At 31.5% G+C, this 20,064-nt stretch overlaps 2 protein-coding genes across 3 annotated transcripts; one reads left to right on the top strand and one right to left on the bottom strand.

Annotated features, from left to right (window-relative positions):
* Positions 1–55: 55 nt before the first annotated feature.
* Positions 56–3,724, bottom strand: LOC123198258 (NAC domain-containing protein 7-like). The gene is made up of 4 exons (XM_044612936.1): positions 3,526–3,724; positions 1,381–1,551; positions 1,024–1,295; positions 56–939 (listed from the first exon to the last, which is right to left on the bottom strand). The coding sequence occupies exons 2-4, from the start codon at positions 1,532–1,534 to the stop codon at positions 412–414; spliced, it is 954 nt and encodes a 317-aa protein (XP_044468871.1). The 5' UTR covers positions 1,535–1,551; positions 3,526–3,724; the 3' UTR covers positions 56–411.
* A 10,779-nt stretch (positions 3,725–14,503) lies between these two features.
* LOC123198227 (endoglucanase 8-like) lies at positions 14,504–17,670 on the top strand. 2 transcript variants are annotated; one of them, XM_044612894.1, is made up of 7 exons: positions 14,504–14,655; positions 15,369–15,776; positions 15,850–15,942; positions 16,036–16,194; positions 16,429–16,528; positions 16,597–16,763; positions 17,243–17,670. In XM_044612894.1, exons 1-7 carry the CDS (start codon positions 14,608–14,610, stop codon positions 17,591–17,593), a joined length of 1,326 nt encoding a protein of 441 aa, XP_044468829.1. In that variant the 5' UTR covers positions 14,504–14,607; the 3' UTR covers positions 17,594–17,670. The 2 variants fall into 2 exon arrangements, with proteins under 2 accessions (XP_044468829.1, XP_044468828.1); XM_044612893.1 differs by lacking the exon at positions 14,504–14,655 and adding an exon at positions 15,089–15,244.
* The last annotated feature ends 2,394 nt before the right edge of the window (positions 17,671–20,064 follow it).

Genomic DNA, 20,064 nt, shown 5'->3' with positions numbered 1-20,064 from the left:
AAGCTAAAGAAAGAGGAAAAAAGAAAGATATTGAGGTAAAATTTAAGAAAGACGATTGTAAATATACTATTTCATTAACAAATTGAACATACAAACATATATGAATTCGACCTTCAAGTCCATTTCATGAACATTAATGAACAGCACATATGGCTGCTAGAACAATATAGGGTACTTAAAAGACCGTTATAAGCAACAAATAATGCTGCAAACTTCACATCTTACAGCAGCGTAGCACTCAGTTTTAGTTTGGTGATATTAACTTATATATTAGGATAAGAGCTAGAAGCTCAAGAGTTAAACAAAAGTTATATTATATAGTTTTATTATGTACAGAGATTTAGATTATAATATCTTCCCCTTTTACCACTGCATTGAATATCCTACTGCATCATAATTATGAATAATAAGTTATTGCTTCCATAGATCAATCTGACAACTATTGCCTCCGTTGGAGTAGTTATTTTCTTGAGGAACATCATCTTGGCTGAGCTGAGAAGCGACAAACTTGTCGAGAACTCGCCAATCTGTGACTTGATCCGCTGCCGGCTCGGTGTTTTCTCTGCCATACATTGGATGCAAGCTTTGCTCATGGGGTTGCTGGATATGTTCTTCCTGTGTAAGCGATGAGGACTGAAAAGTGTATGCAGCCATTGGATTGCAGTTGACATTTCCAGGTGTTTGCAGTAATTTTGGGCTCTCTAAAAGTGGGAGCTGGAGAAAGTGTTCATGGGGAAATTGGTACTGCAAATCTAGCTCTTTCTTGCAGGCATACGAGAGATGGTAAGCCATATTAGGCTGAGAGTTTTGCTTGGGTGAATCGAAGTCTTCCATGAATGAGGCTTGATCTTCATACCAGCAGGGAGATCCATTCTCACTCATTTTACGCACAGTAGTTATTCTCTTCTTGAATACCCTACACACTACCCAACCTTCTTCCTGTTTTCAATCAAATGCAAACGTTATCTGTACAAATTATAAAACATTTAAAGAATAAAGTTATTAATGGATGTAAATACTTGCCTGTGGAGCTCCATTTTCATCTGTTTCAAGGCGATACTCATGCATGATCCAATCTGACTTTTGCCCATTTGGAGCTCGGCCTTTGTAAAACACTAGAGTCTTCCTCATTCCAATTAAGTCGTGCTTAGAATAAATTGCCTTGTCTCTACCAGTTGCTTTCCAAAATCCAGCTGCAGTAGCTCTATTTGTTCTAGTTCCAGTTGGGTACTTCTTATCTTTATGGCTAAAAAAGTACCAGTCATTTTGCTCTTCTGTTCCTATCCTGCATAGATCTTTTCACATATTGAAAACACAGTGTAATTAAAGGGTTCGAGATTGACATTATAAACTAGTTAAAGAAATTTTTTTTCCTTATACCTTGAAGATCCCATGGCTCAATTTTATAGAGGTCCACATCTTTAATTACATCTAGGTCAATCCTTCTGGCAGTGACTTTTTTCCTAAGGTAATAATCAACAAGTTCTTCATCAGTCGGATGGAACCGAAAGCCAGGGGGGACGAGAGTATTCATATTCTTCTGCCCGATACCTGAAATTCATCAAGTTATTTACAAATTTCTATTAGCACATGTTAGTTTCAATACCCATGTTTAATATATCTCCAATATGATATAATATGCAATAAAACTATACAAATCTAGTTTTAAGTATCTAATTAAATTATCAGATTATATGTCATTATATGATCGAGTGATTTGAATTAAGATTAAAAAAACACTCAATCATATTATGAAACATCATTTAAATACAAAATTAGGTGCTCAAAATTGGGTGTACGTACTATTGCTCTACAGTATGATGCATGCAAGTCAAGATCCCTAAGATAATAGTAATAAAATGATAAATCCAAGGACAACATAACATGCAATATGAAATTATCTTTCTTCTACCAATTATTCAAATGGGGAAAATTGTGAGCTACCTCATCAGTTTCCTCATGGTAATATGGTCTCTTAATATCAGATAATGCATACTTCTAATAAAATTAATATTAACAATAATTGAATACAATATAAATATACAAATTCACTTTATCTAACTGGGTTATAAATTGGTTCATGTGAATGCATGTATGATGAATTTAGTTCTGGGGATGAAAACCATGAATTTGCTTGATAATTAGAGTGATATGATAACAGACTGAATAGTTTTTCAACTTTCCAAATTAAAACAAATTATTTGAAGGTTGATGATATATAACATATAAAATGTATACTCATTTTGAGTATATAAATATGTACACACTTATGTGTATTATTACGTGATTAGGTATTGTTTTACTTTTGATTTAAAATTACTTAATCATCTGATGATACATATAACTATACACCGGTTTATGTACTCAAAATGAATTCATGAAATTTAAGAATATTCACCTAAAAGAAGATTGATAGCAGCATTAACTACATTGTCGAAAACATATGATTCTTAAATGCAAAGTGGAACTGGACTTCATCAACAAAAAAATGAAGGACTAGCTACATTTATCATTGCCATAGACACAGGAAAAATTAATGAAATTATGGATGAGTGTCTCACAGCTTCTGCACTGATAAAAAAACGCTGTCAAGACAAAATCATGCATTATCTCTTGAAAATAAAGCACATTATAAACTGACAGATGGCAATCAGCATTCTTATGCTGGCAGCTATATGACAATAATCCTTACAAGAAACTATAATTAATTATATAACATTGTGACAAAAAAGAAAACAAGAATGATATTTGTCCCCTCAAAGTTCTTCAAAAAGTTCTTGAAGTACCAAATAAGAGGAAATATCTTTGTGTCAAATTGATAATATAAAAGTAAAATATAATCATCTGAGATTCAACTAGTTGAATTTCTTTTCCCAAAAAAAAAAAAAAAAAAAAACTATCCATACCCAGAAGGCTAAGATAGCTTTTCAACGGCACCTCATCTCATGATCGATATATGCTTAATTCTATTATTCCTCTTAAATTAGAAAGATGATCACCAGGAGAAAAAGGAAGAGAAAAACGCATAAAACCCTAATTTCATATGCGGCGGAGATTACTCATGATATAGTAATATGCAGATTCTGAGTTTATAGAAGAACATCAAGCAAAGTTTTCAGTCTAATAAGTAACAGATGTTGTGAACCTGACAACCATCTCATCGGTGCTACAGCATCAATGACCAAACTATGGCTGATTGTTGCCAGAAGATCATCTGATATACTTTTGCGCATGGATTAAGTCAGGGAAAATCATCGTAGAGTTTGGATGGCGAAGGATGGCAAATAAAAAGGCTAGAAAATGTGGTAAAAGTATGAAAATAGAAACATATCGATCATATTGCAAATTTAATTAGAAATATATTCTTGAAAAAACTATCCTTAAATAATGTGAGTTACAAAATATTAATTTACATCAAGGTTCAAAAACACAAAGATCAAACATATGAAACGTAGCAAACATAAAATTGTATAATATTAACTAAAAAGAAAATGAAGATCAAGAAGAGAGGAAGAGAAAGCTCACAAATGAAGTCAAGAAACAAAGATCCCTAGCTTTTGTAATCCACTGACCTGGGTTGATTGAATCTTCCTCCAAGAATCAACTTTCTTTTTGATAAGTATTTGGTTTCTAAGTGAGACAAGAAACAAGACAACAAAGAAGTAACTCGAAAATGGAAAGATTGCCAGGAAGGGAAGAAGAGATGATAGATAGGGTTAAATAAGAAAACCAAAACAGAAGAGAGAGAAAACCCTAATGATTAAATTTTTTTAATTAAGCTTAGTAGCTTAGCTTGATACAATATTTCTATCAATATCATAAACTCTCATTGTCTCTCACAGTCGGTTTGAGCTAAATTGGTGCATAAGCTTAGGCGGGAAAAAAGGTGGCGCAGAACAAGCTGACACACAGAGAATTAGGGCTGTTTCTACAGCCAAATCTACCCGCAACTGATAGAGACACAAAGAATAAAAAAGTTGAAGAAGAACAAGAATGAATAAGAGAGAGATGAGAATGGTTGATTTGTCTCAACGTTTTGTACAACATATAAAGAGAAAGAGGGAGATGAAGGGGAAAGCAAAAAGGAGAAATGTGAGGAATTAACTAACGCCACAGACCAATCACCAATGTTTAAGTCTCCAGAAGACCCCAAAAAGGGGGAATAAATTAACATATTGGTGATTTAGATGCTTACGTAATGGCACCAGTCACCAGCCAAAGAAGTTCATTAAACAAGAGATAGAGAGTGAGCATTGGGGCTTGAGGAGTAAATTGAGTATTGAACTGAGGGAGTTTTATGTATAAAAGAATATAAATTTAAATTTTTTCAACAATATTTTAAAACTAAACTACTGACTTATTTGATGTAAATGATTAAGAAGTTTATCAATAAATTAAGATTTTATCTATTAAATATAATTAATTCGATTTTGAAAGGGTAATTTAACTCGAGAGGTTTCTCATTTTAAAAAATGAGAGAGATAGAGAGAGTGGCCATGGTGGCCACTGCTACAACCCAAGACTCTATTCCTAGTCCCTACCATTTGTTTCAAGTTTCAGCTGTAATATTATAATCAATATCATGATGTTTGGAGTGACCCATTTCGCCATGGATGTTCACTTCAATTCAGTTGGCCATCTCTCTTTATTTTATCACATCTGCCTCTTAACTCATCTTGGTAATAAAGCAAATTCCGTTAGTCACTACTGTGAATAATCTGCCATGTTATTCGATCATTTGCTTCATCAAATTCAGCTCTTCACTAACTGCAGTTCTTGAGCATTCCCAGCATGCAAAGATGCATTTCTTTCGACTATATTATATGTATATATGATCATAAAACTTCATATAGAGAGCAATTAAAATTCACATGTGTGTGAAAAGCATATTCAAAACATTAATTAATCTTTACTTTAGGTGACCAGCGAGTTCATGGAACTGCTAGTAAAGTTAGTCAATTTTCCATATATAATTAATTCAGTACCCCGTGACATTTTTTTCTCCAAAATTGTGCTTCACTTATGATGCTTTAATGCTGTTGGTCTAGAGAATGTACTATTTAAAACATATTGGTTCGGCTCGTGACCGATACGTTTCCAACTTTCCATCCACTACTAACAGCCATGATGATTATGTATGCATCCTTCATCACTCAGTTGTGTTGTTACGGAGCTCAAGCCCCGTTCCAACAGCTCACAGCTTCATCTCCTCCATCCCGGTTTCAATGGGCATTTCTGGAATTCGAGCAACAAATAACCCTAGGGTTAGTCATTCTGTTATCATCGGTCATGATCTATGTCGTAAGAAAACTAAAAGGCTAAATCATATATTCTAAAAAATATATAGAAGGGAAATGTGGGAAAATGTATAAATATGAAAAATATAAGAGATTATTTAAAATAAAAATTTATAAGATATACAACAACTCGCTTTTCTTTTGAAAAATATTATAACTTTTTAGCAACAATAAGATGTACGTTCAACCAATTTGATCTGTATTCTGACAACCAAATAAATAATATATTAAATATAACAAGATCGAATTTTCAAATATTTATAAATTAAAAAGTTAGAGATAAAGAAGAGACGTATTTTAACACACCAATGAGGAGAGAAACCTGAGATAGGGGAGATGAAACCAAAGTTAAGATTTAAAATTATAAAAAATACTTGAAGTGTGAAATATAAAACCGATTTTTAATCAATTAAAAATTATTAAAAAATCTGTTTTTGAAACATCTCCTTTTATACGAGTTTTGAGATGCTTCAAAAACGGAAACATTTCGAAAACGCAGAAATGCATTCTCCCTGGATCATCTTCATGCATATTTTGGATATATGTATTTACTGGTGAATTTGTTTCAATTTTTATTGTTTGTTTATATAAGTTATTCATAAATTTAGTTTCAAGCACACATGAATTCTGTTGGTGGGGCCTCTGATAAAGTGGGTCCAACAAACCGACCAATGATATTTAGAAGGTGACTGTCCTCCATCCATGGATGACAAATTTACAGGAGTCATGTTGAAGTCGGCTTATCTTTTTACCAGAAGCCGAGCCGAGAAACGGAAGACACGGGGGCGTGAGGTGGAATGGAGGTCCCAGTGAGGGAAAACAAATGATGATGGCCCAAGCTCTCTGTACGTGGCGGCTTGCTGGTCCGGCGTGGGCTACCCACTATCATTAGCCTCGCAACTTGTTGCGGTTAAGGCTTTCTCTGAGTTGTGGTTGTGGGTCCCGGTTTGGCCCAGGTGGATCCCAATTCACAGTGACAGTAGTCCCACTTGCGTCCAGATGGGTCCCAGTCTATGGGCCCTACTGCTTCTCACATCAAACGTGTCCCACCCACCCGTTTTATCAGGATCCGGTCACTGTACTTTGGAGAACAATATAAGGACCATTGAGTAATTGTACTCAAAGACGTGGTATGTTAATATGTTTTTATTGGTTTATATACAGAACATATAAATATAATCGACATATTATATTATATGATAAATATATATATTTAAAAATTTTTAAAAATAAAAAATTATAATATTTTTTAAAATAATGATATTTATTTTTATAAAAAAATATATCTTAGTTAGGTGGCAGCATAATATGGAAAAATAGAGTATTATAATTTTATGTAATTATTTATTTATATATTTAAATTAACTACAGAAGTATTTACACGTTATTCTTACACCACCACCTTCCAGTTTTACGCCAGCGTCCGGGTTAAAATTAAGCGCACGTGAGAAAAACCCACACAGACGCGGAAACATGAAATCATCCAGTCCTTGTGCACTTTTGTTAGTATCTGACGTGGCACCGTTGGATGGCTGAACTTCACCGCAACCAATGGGAATGCGGCTTCTTGAAAACTCTTTGGGCCCACTTTAGATGTCAATTTCAATCTCATTATGCCAATTTCTCCGGGCTCACCCTTTCCCCCTACAGACGCGGAGAATTTTTATGTTTTTTTTATTTGAATCAGGGTGGTCCACGTGGATGGAAATGCCCTTGTTCGTGATCGAAATGTTTGTAACCAATGAACGTACTAATCCCCGCGTTAATATGATTGACAATTTCATAATGAAGAGTGTTTGAGAATGGTTTAGACAATAATCTATTCAAAATATATCTCTAAATGCACTTCAAATTCTTATCATTGGGCATTACACGACCATGCCTTTTCAACTTTTAGAAGTAAATTGCATACCTCAAGTGCTTCTCATGATGGGTTGGTTTAAGTATTCAAATATTATTCTAATAATCTATATTTTATTATTAATATTATTTTATCTGTAATAAAAAATTTTGGTATATAATATTTTATTATCAATAGTAATATAACATTATAATAATATTTTATTATCAAAATTAAAAGATTTTCTTAAAGATAAATTACGTAATAATTATTGTATTTGATTAAAGTTAATAAAAAATAGTAATATATTACTTAAATGTTTTTTGATATAATTATTATAAAATATTTTTATATTATTTATTATATTAATTAAAAATAAGATTATTATTCTCCTAAAAATTAATAAATAAGAATATAATTATAATAAAATAAAGATTACATGAGTAATCTTTTACTATCTAAGTTGAAGGTAATTATAAGATTACCACCTATATTACATGTTACATCACTATTAGTAATAGAAGATTATCAGAAATTTTTTATTACTTATAAATCAAATAAAGTAATATAAATAATAAAAAATAAATTGACAAAACATTTTTTCTTTACCCTAACCAAACCCCCAGAAGGTAATTTGATTACCAAATCTATTACCAATATAATTTTAATTTTGTTTCAATTTTATATATCTTTACTTACTAAATTTTTAAGACAAAAATACTCTATTTTTAATTAATATAATAAGTAATATGAGGAATATTTTGATAGAATTATACTTAAAAATATTTAAGTAAAATAATATTTTAACATTCTTTTATTACATTTAACCGAATATATTAATTATTTATATTAATTATTTTTATTAAATACAATAATAATTTATACTTAATAATTTTTTAGGTAATCTATTTATGTTATAATATATTTTTTTGTAATAAAAGATTATTTAAATCAAACACACCCTTTTTGCTCAAAAATATTTTGCAAGGGAATTCAAATACATTATACATAATACAAAAATATTTATGAGTTGACGATATAGATATATAAGCCAATAAATATTTATGAGTTGGGGGGTGGGTATAAGGGAATTCAAATACAAAAATATCTAAAAGGTATAATGTACCATCCGCCAGAAGTATGGAATACTCAAGCGTAGAGTATGAATATGGGGAAGGGCACATTATACATAATCATTTTGTGTATGAGTTGAAGGGGAGAGCCTACCAGCCTTGATCAACACCAGAATTCCATAATAAAAACGAATGAAAACAGTAGCTCCAAAATGCCAAGGTCAAGACCAAAAATGCCTTCCGGTTTCAGGATATCATGGAAAATCCAAGCTTTCTAAATTTGACCCATCCAAGCAGTTATAACTAGGATGACATGATTATATTCTTGGTCCCAATACCCTTTACCTTTGCTTCATAGTAGACATTTCTTCAACAGGATATCTTCGTTTTAAATTCTTGTTCAATCATCTGATTTTGTCATAAATATGTATTAAACTTATAAGTATGAAAACTAAAATCTATATTACATAAAATTAATTGGCTTATATTAAAGTCCAATCCATACATTTATATATCACTCTCTTATATTCTATTTATTAAATATGAGACTTTTAGTTTTTAACATCCCGCTCAAGTACAATCATCTAGATTGTTAAACCTGTTGTTTGGCTTAATTGGTTTTTTTTTAGCTGGGTACGTTGTCACTTGTATCTAGAAATACTTTAAGTTGTTAGATCCGTCATTTGACTACCGCTTTAATACCATATTGGAAATATATATTAAATTTATAAGTGTGAAGATTGAAACATATATTGTATAAAACCAATTGATTTAAAAAAACCAATTAGCTTATGTTAAACTCTAATCCACATACTTATATACTACTCTTTTATGTTCCATTTATTAGATGTCAAACTTTTAGTCTCCAATAGAGTTAGTTTTCAACAATCTTTTGCCTTTTGATCCATGTATTTCTTTTTCACTAGGCTCGATTAAGTTCGCCTACATGATGAAACTTTTAATTTCATTCATGGTAGTTGAATTATGTATTGTATCATGTGTCAAGTATTGTATAATACAATTTTTTTAAAATAAAATAATAATAAAAATAATCTAATTGACACATCATTATTTTAAAAAATATCACAAATATTTTTGAAAATTTAAAATTTCTCATCTAATATCTTTATTATATCATCATTTTCTTTAAAAGTTGTATCGATTTGTATCAATAACATATATCGTATTATAAAATATGTATTGTATCGTATGATACATTCACTGTATCACATTAATTCAATATATTTTATAATATGTATCGTTTTTTACTATATATCATGTATTATATGATACTCATAACTATAACTACAGTTTGGTTAATTAGTGATTTCTCTACAAGTTAAAGCTTTCTGCTTTAAAGGCTTTATCTGCATGCATGGAAGACAAAAGATAGGAAGAGAAAGGAGTTATTTCCACAAAATGTTTATATAATTTCTCTGTCATTAATTTTTCTTCAAATACTCTGATAGTGGAGAACTAGCCCAGAAAATGAAATTCTAAATTGTTTCTTTTCATTAGGGTAGCTTTCTTCCCACATTTCCACCCATTCCGAGCCACCAGAAGCAATTATAGTGTCAAATAAAGGCAAGATCTTCGCTTATTTCGTTATCTCTTATCACATATTATTTGCATGAATAATTAATAAAAAACTCACGGCGAGCGAGACTGCAAGACACCAAAATCGATTCTATCCATGGTGGACTTAATTTAGAGCTTTCAAACCTTATCCCATTTGCCTTCATAACCTAAGATTAATAACATATGTAATGTTATATATATAAATAAATTTTATTAATTTATTCATGTAATTTAATATAATCACATGTGACTTACTGATTTTGAAATGAGATTAAAAAAAGTAAATAATCTTATCATCTAATCGTTTGTTATCATCTCAATTTGTATAAATTTATTAGTAAGATTCGTTGATAAGTTACAAACAAAGACATCAACTGAATTAGTTAAACAGATAAATTCAGAGTATAATGACTGAATTTATAATCACTGTACTAAATAAGTTAAAATTTTATAAGTATGATAAATGTTCAAATCTAAACTTTTTCCCTAAAATTTTAATTTTTTATTAATTTTACCAAAAAAAATTAAGTTATTATTTGATATATTTTATTAGACTCACGTGCCCACACCAGCATGTTTGATGGAAGGCCCTTGAATGAATCATTTTCCTTTTTCGTGTGCACACGCTCACACACATACTGATTGAAAATGATAATGGTGTTTTTAGTGGTTAATGCAATAGTGTTGTTGTCACTTTGTTTCGAGTAATGACAAATCTTACCACCTAAAAGTAAATAATAACATAAACAGGAGAAATATATGATTGTTTTTTGCGGTTTGAATGTCACATTCAAGATTAGAATGTCAATTATAGCTGTAATTATATGAATAAGAAGTGACAACGAGTAAAGGATTAAACAGTGAAAGTAGGAATGATCAAGATCTATAATTTTTTTTTTTACTTTCAATAGGTATTCAAAAAATTTGGTTATGTGCTAATTAATACGTATGTATTTTTAGTGGTTTCCTCTGGCCGCTTAATTTCAATTTTGTCAATGAGATTTGAATTCAATAAAATTATACCTATTCATTTTGAATATACAAACAAATATATTTTTAATATATATTATTATGTGATTAAATTATTTTAAATTAAAGATAAAATAACATCTAATTATATAAAGATATATAAAAGTGTGTACCTATTTGTTTATTTAAAGTATTCTTTTGTTAACATCATTCATATTTTTTTTTTTAAATTTTCATACATTGACATTACATACGTTTCTTTTTTATATTTATGAAGGTGGTTTTAATTGTCTAGCAAACATGGTCATAATTCTAATAAATTGTTTGTATCAAGTTTTGAGTATTTAATTAAGTATTTTAATATATTACTATATGATTAAATAATTTTAAATTAAAAAATAATATATTATTTAGATTTTCAAACAAAATATGTAAAATTAAATGTATATAATACCGCTCTATTTAGAAATGAGATCATTTGCTTTATTGGTTATAAATGTGAATAACATTAATTGTTAAATAAGACGACTTACAACACTCGCAAGTAAAATCCGGCAACAGGCAACACTTTCTTGCCCAATAAAACTCAGCAGCCGATGACCTATCAATTCTACAAAAGACACAGACATCACTCCCAAAAGTCAGAAATAGCCCCAACCTTGCAAAATGCATCGCCTTGATATGGAGTAGACCATGGACAATTCAAATGACAACTCAAGCCCAACATTTTCGGCCCAAGCCAATACCCCACTCTTACAGCAATCAGCCCAACCTTTATCCTTAGACCCAAGCTACTCTAATGAGTGTAAAATTCTCTTTTGGGTCAAGGATATCCCAATTTGAGTAAAGAAACCAAACCCAATGGTAATTCATGTAATTTTATGTTTTAAGCCTATTTATATTTTGTGTTTTGTTTAATATTGATAGTCTCATTTTGGAGAGTGAAAAATAAAGTCAAACAAGCAAAAAGATCATTAACAAAGGATACAAAGAAGGTGACTCAAAAGCATTAATAGAGAAGACAAGACTCAAGTCATCCCATGTCTTAAGAAAAATAAGGTTGTCAACTTAGGTAACTCATTATCTCTTATCATTCTAGGAATGTTTTATAATCCTAGAATGTCTTATCCATATTTTGAATTCAAAATTTGTAATATTTTATTGCTTGTTGAGACCTACATAACCCAATTTTTATTGTAACACTTAATACTTTATGATTGATATGATGTATGAGGTTTTCTTTGAATCATACTTTGTCTTTTGACCATAAATTGGTGGTGGTTTTTGCCTTTGGCCAGTGATTTTCCTTTAAACATTGGATTGTTCTTGGTCACATCACATTTTTTTTAAGTATAATTGATCTCTTTTTATCATATCAAAATCAATCATAAACACTTTATCCTTAAATTTGTAAAATCAAAACTAACCTTGAATTTATTTCATTCCAACCTGGTTTCACATCAACTAATATAAGAGCTTTAGTTGCTTAAAGGTGAGTTATTTCCCTTGGAATTTTTTGTTGGTTGGTGTTAGCAGTTGGTGGTTGCCGAAATTGTCACCGAAAGTGTTGTTTTGGTTCCTTTTTACCTTAAACACTATCCCTAACCCTTTCTAAACACTTCCCACACACTTAGCCTAAACACTAACCATAAACACTCATAAATTCCCCTCACAAAATCTGCCTAAATGGTTACCCATAATTTAAATCCCTTAAACCCTTACACTTTGTCATGTCTCATAGAAGCCACTCTTCATCCCCACCTCCACCATAAGGAATCAGATAAAGAAAATAGTAAGAAGGAATTTATAAACTTAAAAGAACAACCCCAAAACTATGCACCTATAAATCCAACACCCACATCTCCACTTTATAAACTGAACCTTTGCCCAAGGCATCCAAGACACCTACCACCACCCCCATTTTATAAAAGGGAAATCCCCTTAACTAATGACTCAAGTGACAACAAGGAGATTAGAAGGGAAGAAGACCCATAGATGATGATCAATGATTGACAATTGAAATTCCAGAATTTAAAGAAAGTTTTATTGATTGGTTGCATGACATTGAGAGAGTGTTTGAGTACAAAGTTCTCTATCTTATCTCTTTTATATTGGGTTTGTAATTATTGTTGTTTGTAGTTTAATTTGTACTTTAATTTTTCATGACATGGTCTAATCTAATGCTTAAAATGTCTACATCTACAATATAGTTATTAGTTGTTATTTACTCTGTAAAGTATAAATGTATTGAACAATATATATAACAGTGTATTAGATCTCTAGTTATGATCCCATTCTGTTTCTTTTTTCCTTTCCCTACTTTCTTGCATAGTTCTTTATATTTATAAGGTTGATAAGAAAAAGTTACAATTAAATTAGGATTGTTATAGAATTTCTAATTCATGTATGATTCTAAAGATCAAGTACCACTCCAATTAAAATAAAGAGAATATATACAATATCCAAAGTATCCTCCTTGGGAAGGTGAAGATAACTTCTTTTCACGGTCACACATGAGAAATAAAAAAATATATGTTGAAGATTCTAAATAGATTCCTCGCTAAGCAGGTTTTCATGGAAAGTTTACTAGTGTCTTTTGCTGGCTGTACTCGGATAAAAATTCCACCGGCTTTGTAGAATAATAATTAACACCTGACTTTCTTGTTTCGTTTACATATATAGAATGAATTTTGATATTGGTTAGTTATTGAAAGATACACATATAGATTCGTTTTTCCGTGCTCCCAATAAATTTGCCATATGATTTCCTATTAATAACTATAAAATTAAAGAACGCAAATATCGAAAATTTAGATTTTCAGATCCAATAAATTTACTCATTTGATTGTTCGTAAAATGAATTGGTTGTCTTCTAGGAAAGTATAATAAAATTAACACCATGTTTTCTGTAGGGGAACGAACACCTGGAAACTGGTAACTGCTTCTTCCGTATCAACTCATTTTGCACAGGTCACATTTAAAAAGTATGGCAAAATTCATTTGTCTTAATCATGAAACTTTAAAAACTCGTGTTCTTTTACCTCGTCGCCCATCTAAATTAACTTGTTTTCAGGACCAAAAATAAAAAAATTAAATTAAATTAACAGCATTAGTCAACCATAAAATTTTCAGAATTTAAAAGGCTAAAATAGATATTGAAGATCTTAATCTAAGATTTAGCCTTTTGAATGATCAAAGTTTCCAACAGAATGGATACTAGCGTAATCAATTAAGGATATCTTATCTAGATGGTAAAGCGCTAAGATATGCTGCTTGCAAATCCACTGCTCCTGTGCAACTTCAGTTTCATTAGATATCTTGGATCTCCTGAATACCCATTTAAAGTTACATTGATTTGGCAGTTGCCCACTTTACTCGTATCTTTGGCTAAGATCTCTGGAATTTCTATCCCGTTTCCAGTTCAAGATTAAAACTGGATACAAGTATGGATTACGTTCTGGTATATGTAAGTATATGAAAAGCTGAACAAGTATTACCTCTTTTAATTACTGATGGAAAGATATTAAAGAAGGAATTAATATACCTTACATGGGTCCTCATCAATCCCTGAAACTAAAATTATCCTAAGGTTGCTGAAGTGGGGCTGATTCTATTAGCTCTCTTGCATCATTCATGCTGTAAGTATATAAAGAGACAGGAGGAAGTATGCCTCTACGCAAAGTGATATGAGGTAGAAAGAGAGACAATGAGGCTTATTCAAAGAGTGTTAGTGTTGGTGTTGGCAACTGTGGTGAGTGTGAGGTCCTCACATGACTATGGAGATGCACTGACGAAAAGCATTTTGTTTTTCGAAGGGCAGAGGTCAGGGAAATTACCCCATAGCCAAAGGATGACTTGGAGGAAGGATTCTGCACTTAAAGATGGCTTTGAAATTGGTGTAAGTTCCTCTCCTTTATCTCCCTTGTTCAATTTCTTTCTTAGCTTCAAAATTGCGCAAACTCCCGTTTCTGTTTTAGATTATTAACTTGTTTTACTCCGATATGGTCTCAATTAATAACTTAATTAGTGAAGTTTGATTAAGGCTATAAAGATATATAGTACCTCTTACAGAGAGAAGTACAGAAGAAACAATTAGAGTTCTTTATGAGAAAAATGTGAAAACACTTGTACATGATTAAAGCAATTTTCCGCAAACAGGAATGCTTGTCAAAAAAGCATATTGAATTCGTTTTTTAGAAGCTTACAGCTGGACATGCACAAAAAAGTGTAAACTTTTCACCCGAAATCTTAAGATAATTGTTCTTACTTCGAGCTAACATTATGGTACATGAAAAAGCCATTAATCGGAAGGACAAAGCAGAAACTGAAAAAGCACTTTATTGGCCTGTGAATGAAACATGTTGGGCGGTTTTTTCAACTTCATTAAGTTTTCTTTCTTTTTTTTTTTTTTTAATGATCTGAAACCTGTTCAATTTCGCCGGATAAGTAAACACTGCACTAGATACCTGTCCAACTTCACCGGATAGGTAAACACTGCACTGAATATTTCAGGATTTCACGAAGCCTTTTCCACTTAACCATTCAAATAAACCCCAGGGTCTTCATTAAGTTACATTGGCATTAACGTTAAACTTCACAATTTGTCCTCAGGTTGATTTAACGGGTGGTTACTATGACGCTGGTGACAATGTTAAATTTAACCTTCCGATGTCCTTCTCGATAACAATGCTAGCATGGAGTGTAATAGAGTTTGGCGACTCAATGGGATCAGACCAGCAACATGCATTAGAAGCCATTCGATGGGGAACCGATTACTTAATGAAAGCCACCAGCATTCCCAACTTTATTTACGTTCAAGTTGGTGAACCTTACAATGATCACAACTGCTGGGAGAGGCCAGAAGACATGGACACCGCTCGAACCCCTTATGCAATTAGTAAAGATTTTCCAGGCTCAGAAGTTGCTGCTGAGATAGCAGCTGCACTTGCATCCTCTTCCATAGTCTTTAAACGCTCTAATTGTACTTATTCTCAGGAGCTTATCAGAAGGGCGGAAATGGTAGAATGAAATTTATTCATTCTTGTGAACAAGTTTTCTCGCTGTTGTGATTATTTTCTTTTGCTTGGCATAGGTTTTCTCTTTCGCAGATAAGTACCGGGGATTTTACAATGATACTCTTTACTCCTGGGTCTGCCCCTTCTATTGTGATTACAGTGGCTATCAAGTAAACCCTTTTAAATCCTGTAGAAAATTCTGCAGTGCTGCATGTACAAATTTAGATTAGGATGCTAATCTTTCAAGTGATATATTCTTATAGGATGAACTGATTTGGGGAGCGGCATGGTTATATAAGGCAACTTCGAAAGCTGATTATTGGGACTATGTTGTGAAGAACGCAAGCACTCTGGGAAACTATAACTACAACGAATTTGGCTGGGATAACAAGAATGCTGGCATTAACGTGCTTGTTACCAGAGTAAGTACCTGAGCTTTGGGTATCCATTTATATATTAAATACCTTTAAATAAATCTTACATCAATAAAACCTAAAAAAGATGTTAGTTTTGGATGTGTATCTCCAAGACGTCAATATGTGTTTTAAGTTATAAAACTTAAAAACAATGGGAGGAGAATATCTTAACAATGGACTAGGGATTTGCAGAATACTTGTTGCTTAAATTAATAAAGCTTTTTCCTGTTGATTTGGCAGCTCAATACCTGTAATTCTGATCTCTTCATTGAAAAAGCTAACAAGTTTGCATGTAATCTCTTGCCTGAATCACCTACAAGGGCAGTCAATTATTCAGCAGGTAATTATAACATTTTAATAGTAATAAATTGACTTGGATTTCTAAGTTCATTATTTATATCAAAACAGGTGGACTCATGTTCAAGGAAGGAGGAAGCAATATGCAACATGTTACAGCTTTATCCTTTCTTGCTCTTGTTTACAGTCGATATTTAGAAGAAACAGACAGTGTGGTTGCTTGTGATGGTGGGGTTATGGCCGACATGAATAGGTTCATAAAACTAGCAAAAGGACAGGTATAACTACCCGCTAAGTGTGGAGATGATAATTTGGATAGTAAAATTGGGTCATCGATACATTGCTTTCTGAATGAGAGAATTCTTCGATAAATATAGAAATAAAGATGGAGATAACTAAAATTTATATTGTTGAAGAGAGAAATAAATATATTTTTTACCTATCCTTTGATTTATCTCCTCCCTTGTATATTTTCAAAATCTTTAATAAATATTTTATTTTATTTTTTCTGGAAGAGATAGAAAGTGAAAAGTGTGGAGAAAAGTTTCTGTGAGATGGGAAAAGAAAGAGGAGAGAAATTTTCCCTATGAAAAGGGATGGGGATTCCCTGTCATGCCTACATCAGGGATGGGGCAAAGATGGGGAAAGGTTTCCCCCACAGGAAATGGAGACAATAATTACACCAATCCGTTACTGTCTTTAATTGAGTGAACATAATTCTGTTTGTGGAGTTCGTGCTCAGATATTGATTTTGCAGGTGGATTATATACTTGGAAGCAACCCAATGGGCTTGTCATACATGGTTGGATATTCGGGTCATTATCCGCAAAAAATTCATCATCGGGCTTCAACTTTACCTTCCATTGATCAACATCCATGTTTTATCGATTGTAATGGTGGAAAATTATACTTCAACAGCAGCAATCCTAATGCCAACGTGCTAACCGGGGCCGTTGTTGGAGGACCCTTTAAGAATGATACATATCCTGATGAACGAGTTAATTTTGCTCAATCAGAGCCCACCACATACATTAATGCACCATTGGTTGGCGTTTTGGCTTTCTTTAAAGCACATTCATCCAATTACAGCAGAAGCTTTAGCAATTGATTTTCGCTCCATTGGATTTGTAAAGTTTAGTTTTTATTTTAGTTAGACCGTATGAATAAATAAATCTACTTAGTTAATCCGCATTCTCTAAATTTTAATTTTAGTTAGACCATATGAGTGAGTTGGATATTTAGATAACATGTCATTATTTGATTAAGTATTATTTTATTTTTAATTCAAAATTTAACATCTTATATTATATTATATTATGTTGAAGCCAAACTTACCAAATTCAGGAATCCAATTAATACAAGAATTAGCAAAAGTTAACTGAAACTAATTATCATTTGACCCATTTAATTGCTATCTAATTTTGTTTTATTTGAATAAGACTTGGCATTTAGATAAAACTTTCTGAGTTATCAGGATTAACATAATATCCTAACTCCTTACCTAAATTGTAAATGATCCAATAAAAATAGAATCAACAAATTAAAGTAACAAATTTATGTCTCCCATTTTATTGGAGATTTGCGAGAATGGTGGATTGCTCTTGTTCAATATAGACAAATCTCATTGTTATAACTCCTAGATGTTGATCATTTTATGTACAACATTTACGTAAAATTTCTAGGTAGCTATACTCATCTTAAAGATCAAGCTCACGATTTTTGCAAGATATTCAATTAGAGTTGCACAATAAGCAAAAGGAAAAATCACGATAAAAATAACAATTTCATAAGATAGACAAACTTTATGTGTTTTAACAATGTGTCTACACTTATAGAATGTTGTTATTAAATTGTTCAAGAAAACTTGTTTTGAAGTGAATATACATTATGTGTACTACGGTTTCTATTATATATTTTGATGCCTTGAATCATCCAAAAATACAATAATGCCTTGACTAAAAATCTAATTGTGAGGTAGGGTAATGTTTCTTTAGTAAATGTTAGGTGCTATTAAGAGTTGTATCCATAAGTTGATTTCAAGGAGAAGTTTTGATCGTATAACAATTATCCCCTCAATTTCAAAAGTGATAATAACACTATGGAAACTCTTTGCTACTTTTACACAGATGGATATCATATGGTCAATCAAGATTTCACAATCACTTGGATGACAATAGGTATTAAACATTAAAATGTGCATAATACCCACAAGGGCATACTATGGCTAATTTTTTCTTTTTCATTAAAGTTTTAGGTCATCCTAATGTGTCAATATGTTAGAACGAGATTAAGTTGAAGAAATTAAAAAATAAATAGTCAAACAACTATTTAATGTGGGTGAATGCTTGTTCAGGAAGTGTCAAATGGACAAATCTAATAGTGTGGCACGCCATAAGTGGATTAATGGTGAACAATCATTCCACTAAGGGAGACAACCATTTCAATGGTTATAGATTTCAAATTCTATAAAAATAAGCATTATCTACATGATCTAAACATTTTCCAAACACATAGATATCTCTAATACAGTTCTTTCAAAATTTCAGTGTCCAAAGTCTAGATTTGAGGCTGATTGTGATCTAAAGTGTTGCAATAAATCCTTCAAGCTAGACGACCAAGCAAGTAGAAGAAAATTATTTATTTTGTGTTTACTTGATGAAATTAAGAATTTTGGATGCTGTTTTGTGGATTAAATTTGGTAATATAAGGGATTAAAATTGAGTAACATTTGTGTGTGTGGATTATACGAGAAATATCATGAATCACTGAAATAGAAAGGGATTGTGAAAGATATTTAATAATGTTGGTTTTCGGAATTCTAATATGTTACAATTAAAGTTTAAGTGGATGATTTTGAGTATGAAAAATGTGTTAGGGATTATAGTTTATTAATATGACCTATTTTAGCTAAGGAACTCCGAAAAAACAAAATATCATCACCACAAACATAATGGAACAACCATTTCAAGGATAAGAATGGTTGTTCCTTAGTTGTATCAGAGCTATTAGATTCACAATGGATTGTTCATCCCAAATATAGTAGTAGTTATTCCTGCCACGTATACTAGGTCATTATGAACGTTCATGCTAAATAATAGTATGATCATTCGTATATGAAATGACAAAAAATACCCTTACCCAAATGAACTGTTGTGAAAGAGAAAGTTAGATAGGTGTTTATGATATTATGTTGAACGCACATTTTTAGTCTTAAACAGTCATTTTATAGTTAAATGTATGAATTATTATGAAGAAAGAAACAATGATTGTTTAAGATGATGATTCATGAGTGATGAATGGTGATACATTAAGAAAGAATTATGAATGTACGTTCTCCAAAAGTGAACAACTATTCTGAAAATTGTACCACATGTTCTTAAAGGGACGATGATGGTATTTAGTAGTCTTGAAACATGCCTAGAGTAAACTATGAATCGAGGCATGAGTCATAATCACATTAAGAAATGTGAAAGCCATATGTAAACCTAAGTGATGTTTATAAAAGGATTGAGTTCATAGATTTCATGAAAACATATAACAAATTTTTATGCATAAGTTCAAATTTTTACATGTTTTCTA

This window comes from Mangifera indica, chromosome 15, assembly GCF_011075055.1.
Source record: "Mangifera indica cultivar Alphonso chromosome 15, CATAS_Mindica_2.1, whole genome shotgun sequence".
Lineage (NCBI taxonomy): Eukaryota > Viridiplantae > Streptophyta > Magnoliopsida > Sapindales > Anacardiaceae > Mangifera > Mangifera indica.
Note: the sequence above shows the minus strand (reverse complement) of the source record. Positions and strands in the feature narration are given on the sequence as shown.

Bases quoted from the DNA above. Each gene is read 5' to 3' on its own strand.
- LOC123198258 (XM_044612936.1), bottom strand. From the start codon at position 1,534: ATGAATACTCTCGTCCCCCCTGGCTTTCGGTTCCATCCGACTGATGAA. The intron at 1,296-1,380 runs GTATAAGGAAAA...ATATGTGAAAAG, and splicing joins TGAGCCATGGGATCTTCAAG to ATCTATGCAGGATAGGAACA. The intron at 940-1,023 runs GCAAGTATTTAC...GATTGAAAACAG, and splicing joins ATGAAAATGGAGCTCCACAG to GAAGAAGGTTGGGTAGTGTG.
- LOC123198227 (XM_044612894.1), top strand. From the start codon at position 14,608: ATGACTTGGAGGAAGGATTCTGCACTTAAAGATGGCTTTGAAATTGGT. The intron at 15,777-15,849 runs GTAGAATGAAAT...TGCTTGGCATAG, and splicing joins TTATCAGAAGGGCGGAAATG to GTTTTCTCTTTCGCAGATAA. The intron at 16,764-17,242 runs GTATAACTACCC...TTGATTTTGCAG, and splicing joins TAAAACTAGCAAAAGGACAG to GTGGATTATATACTTGGAAG.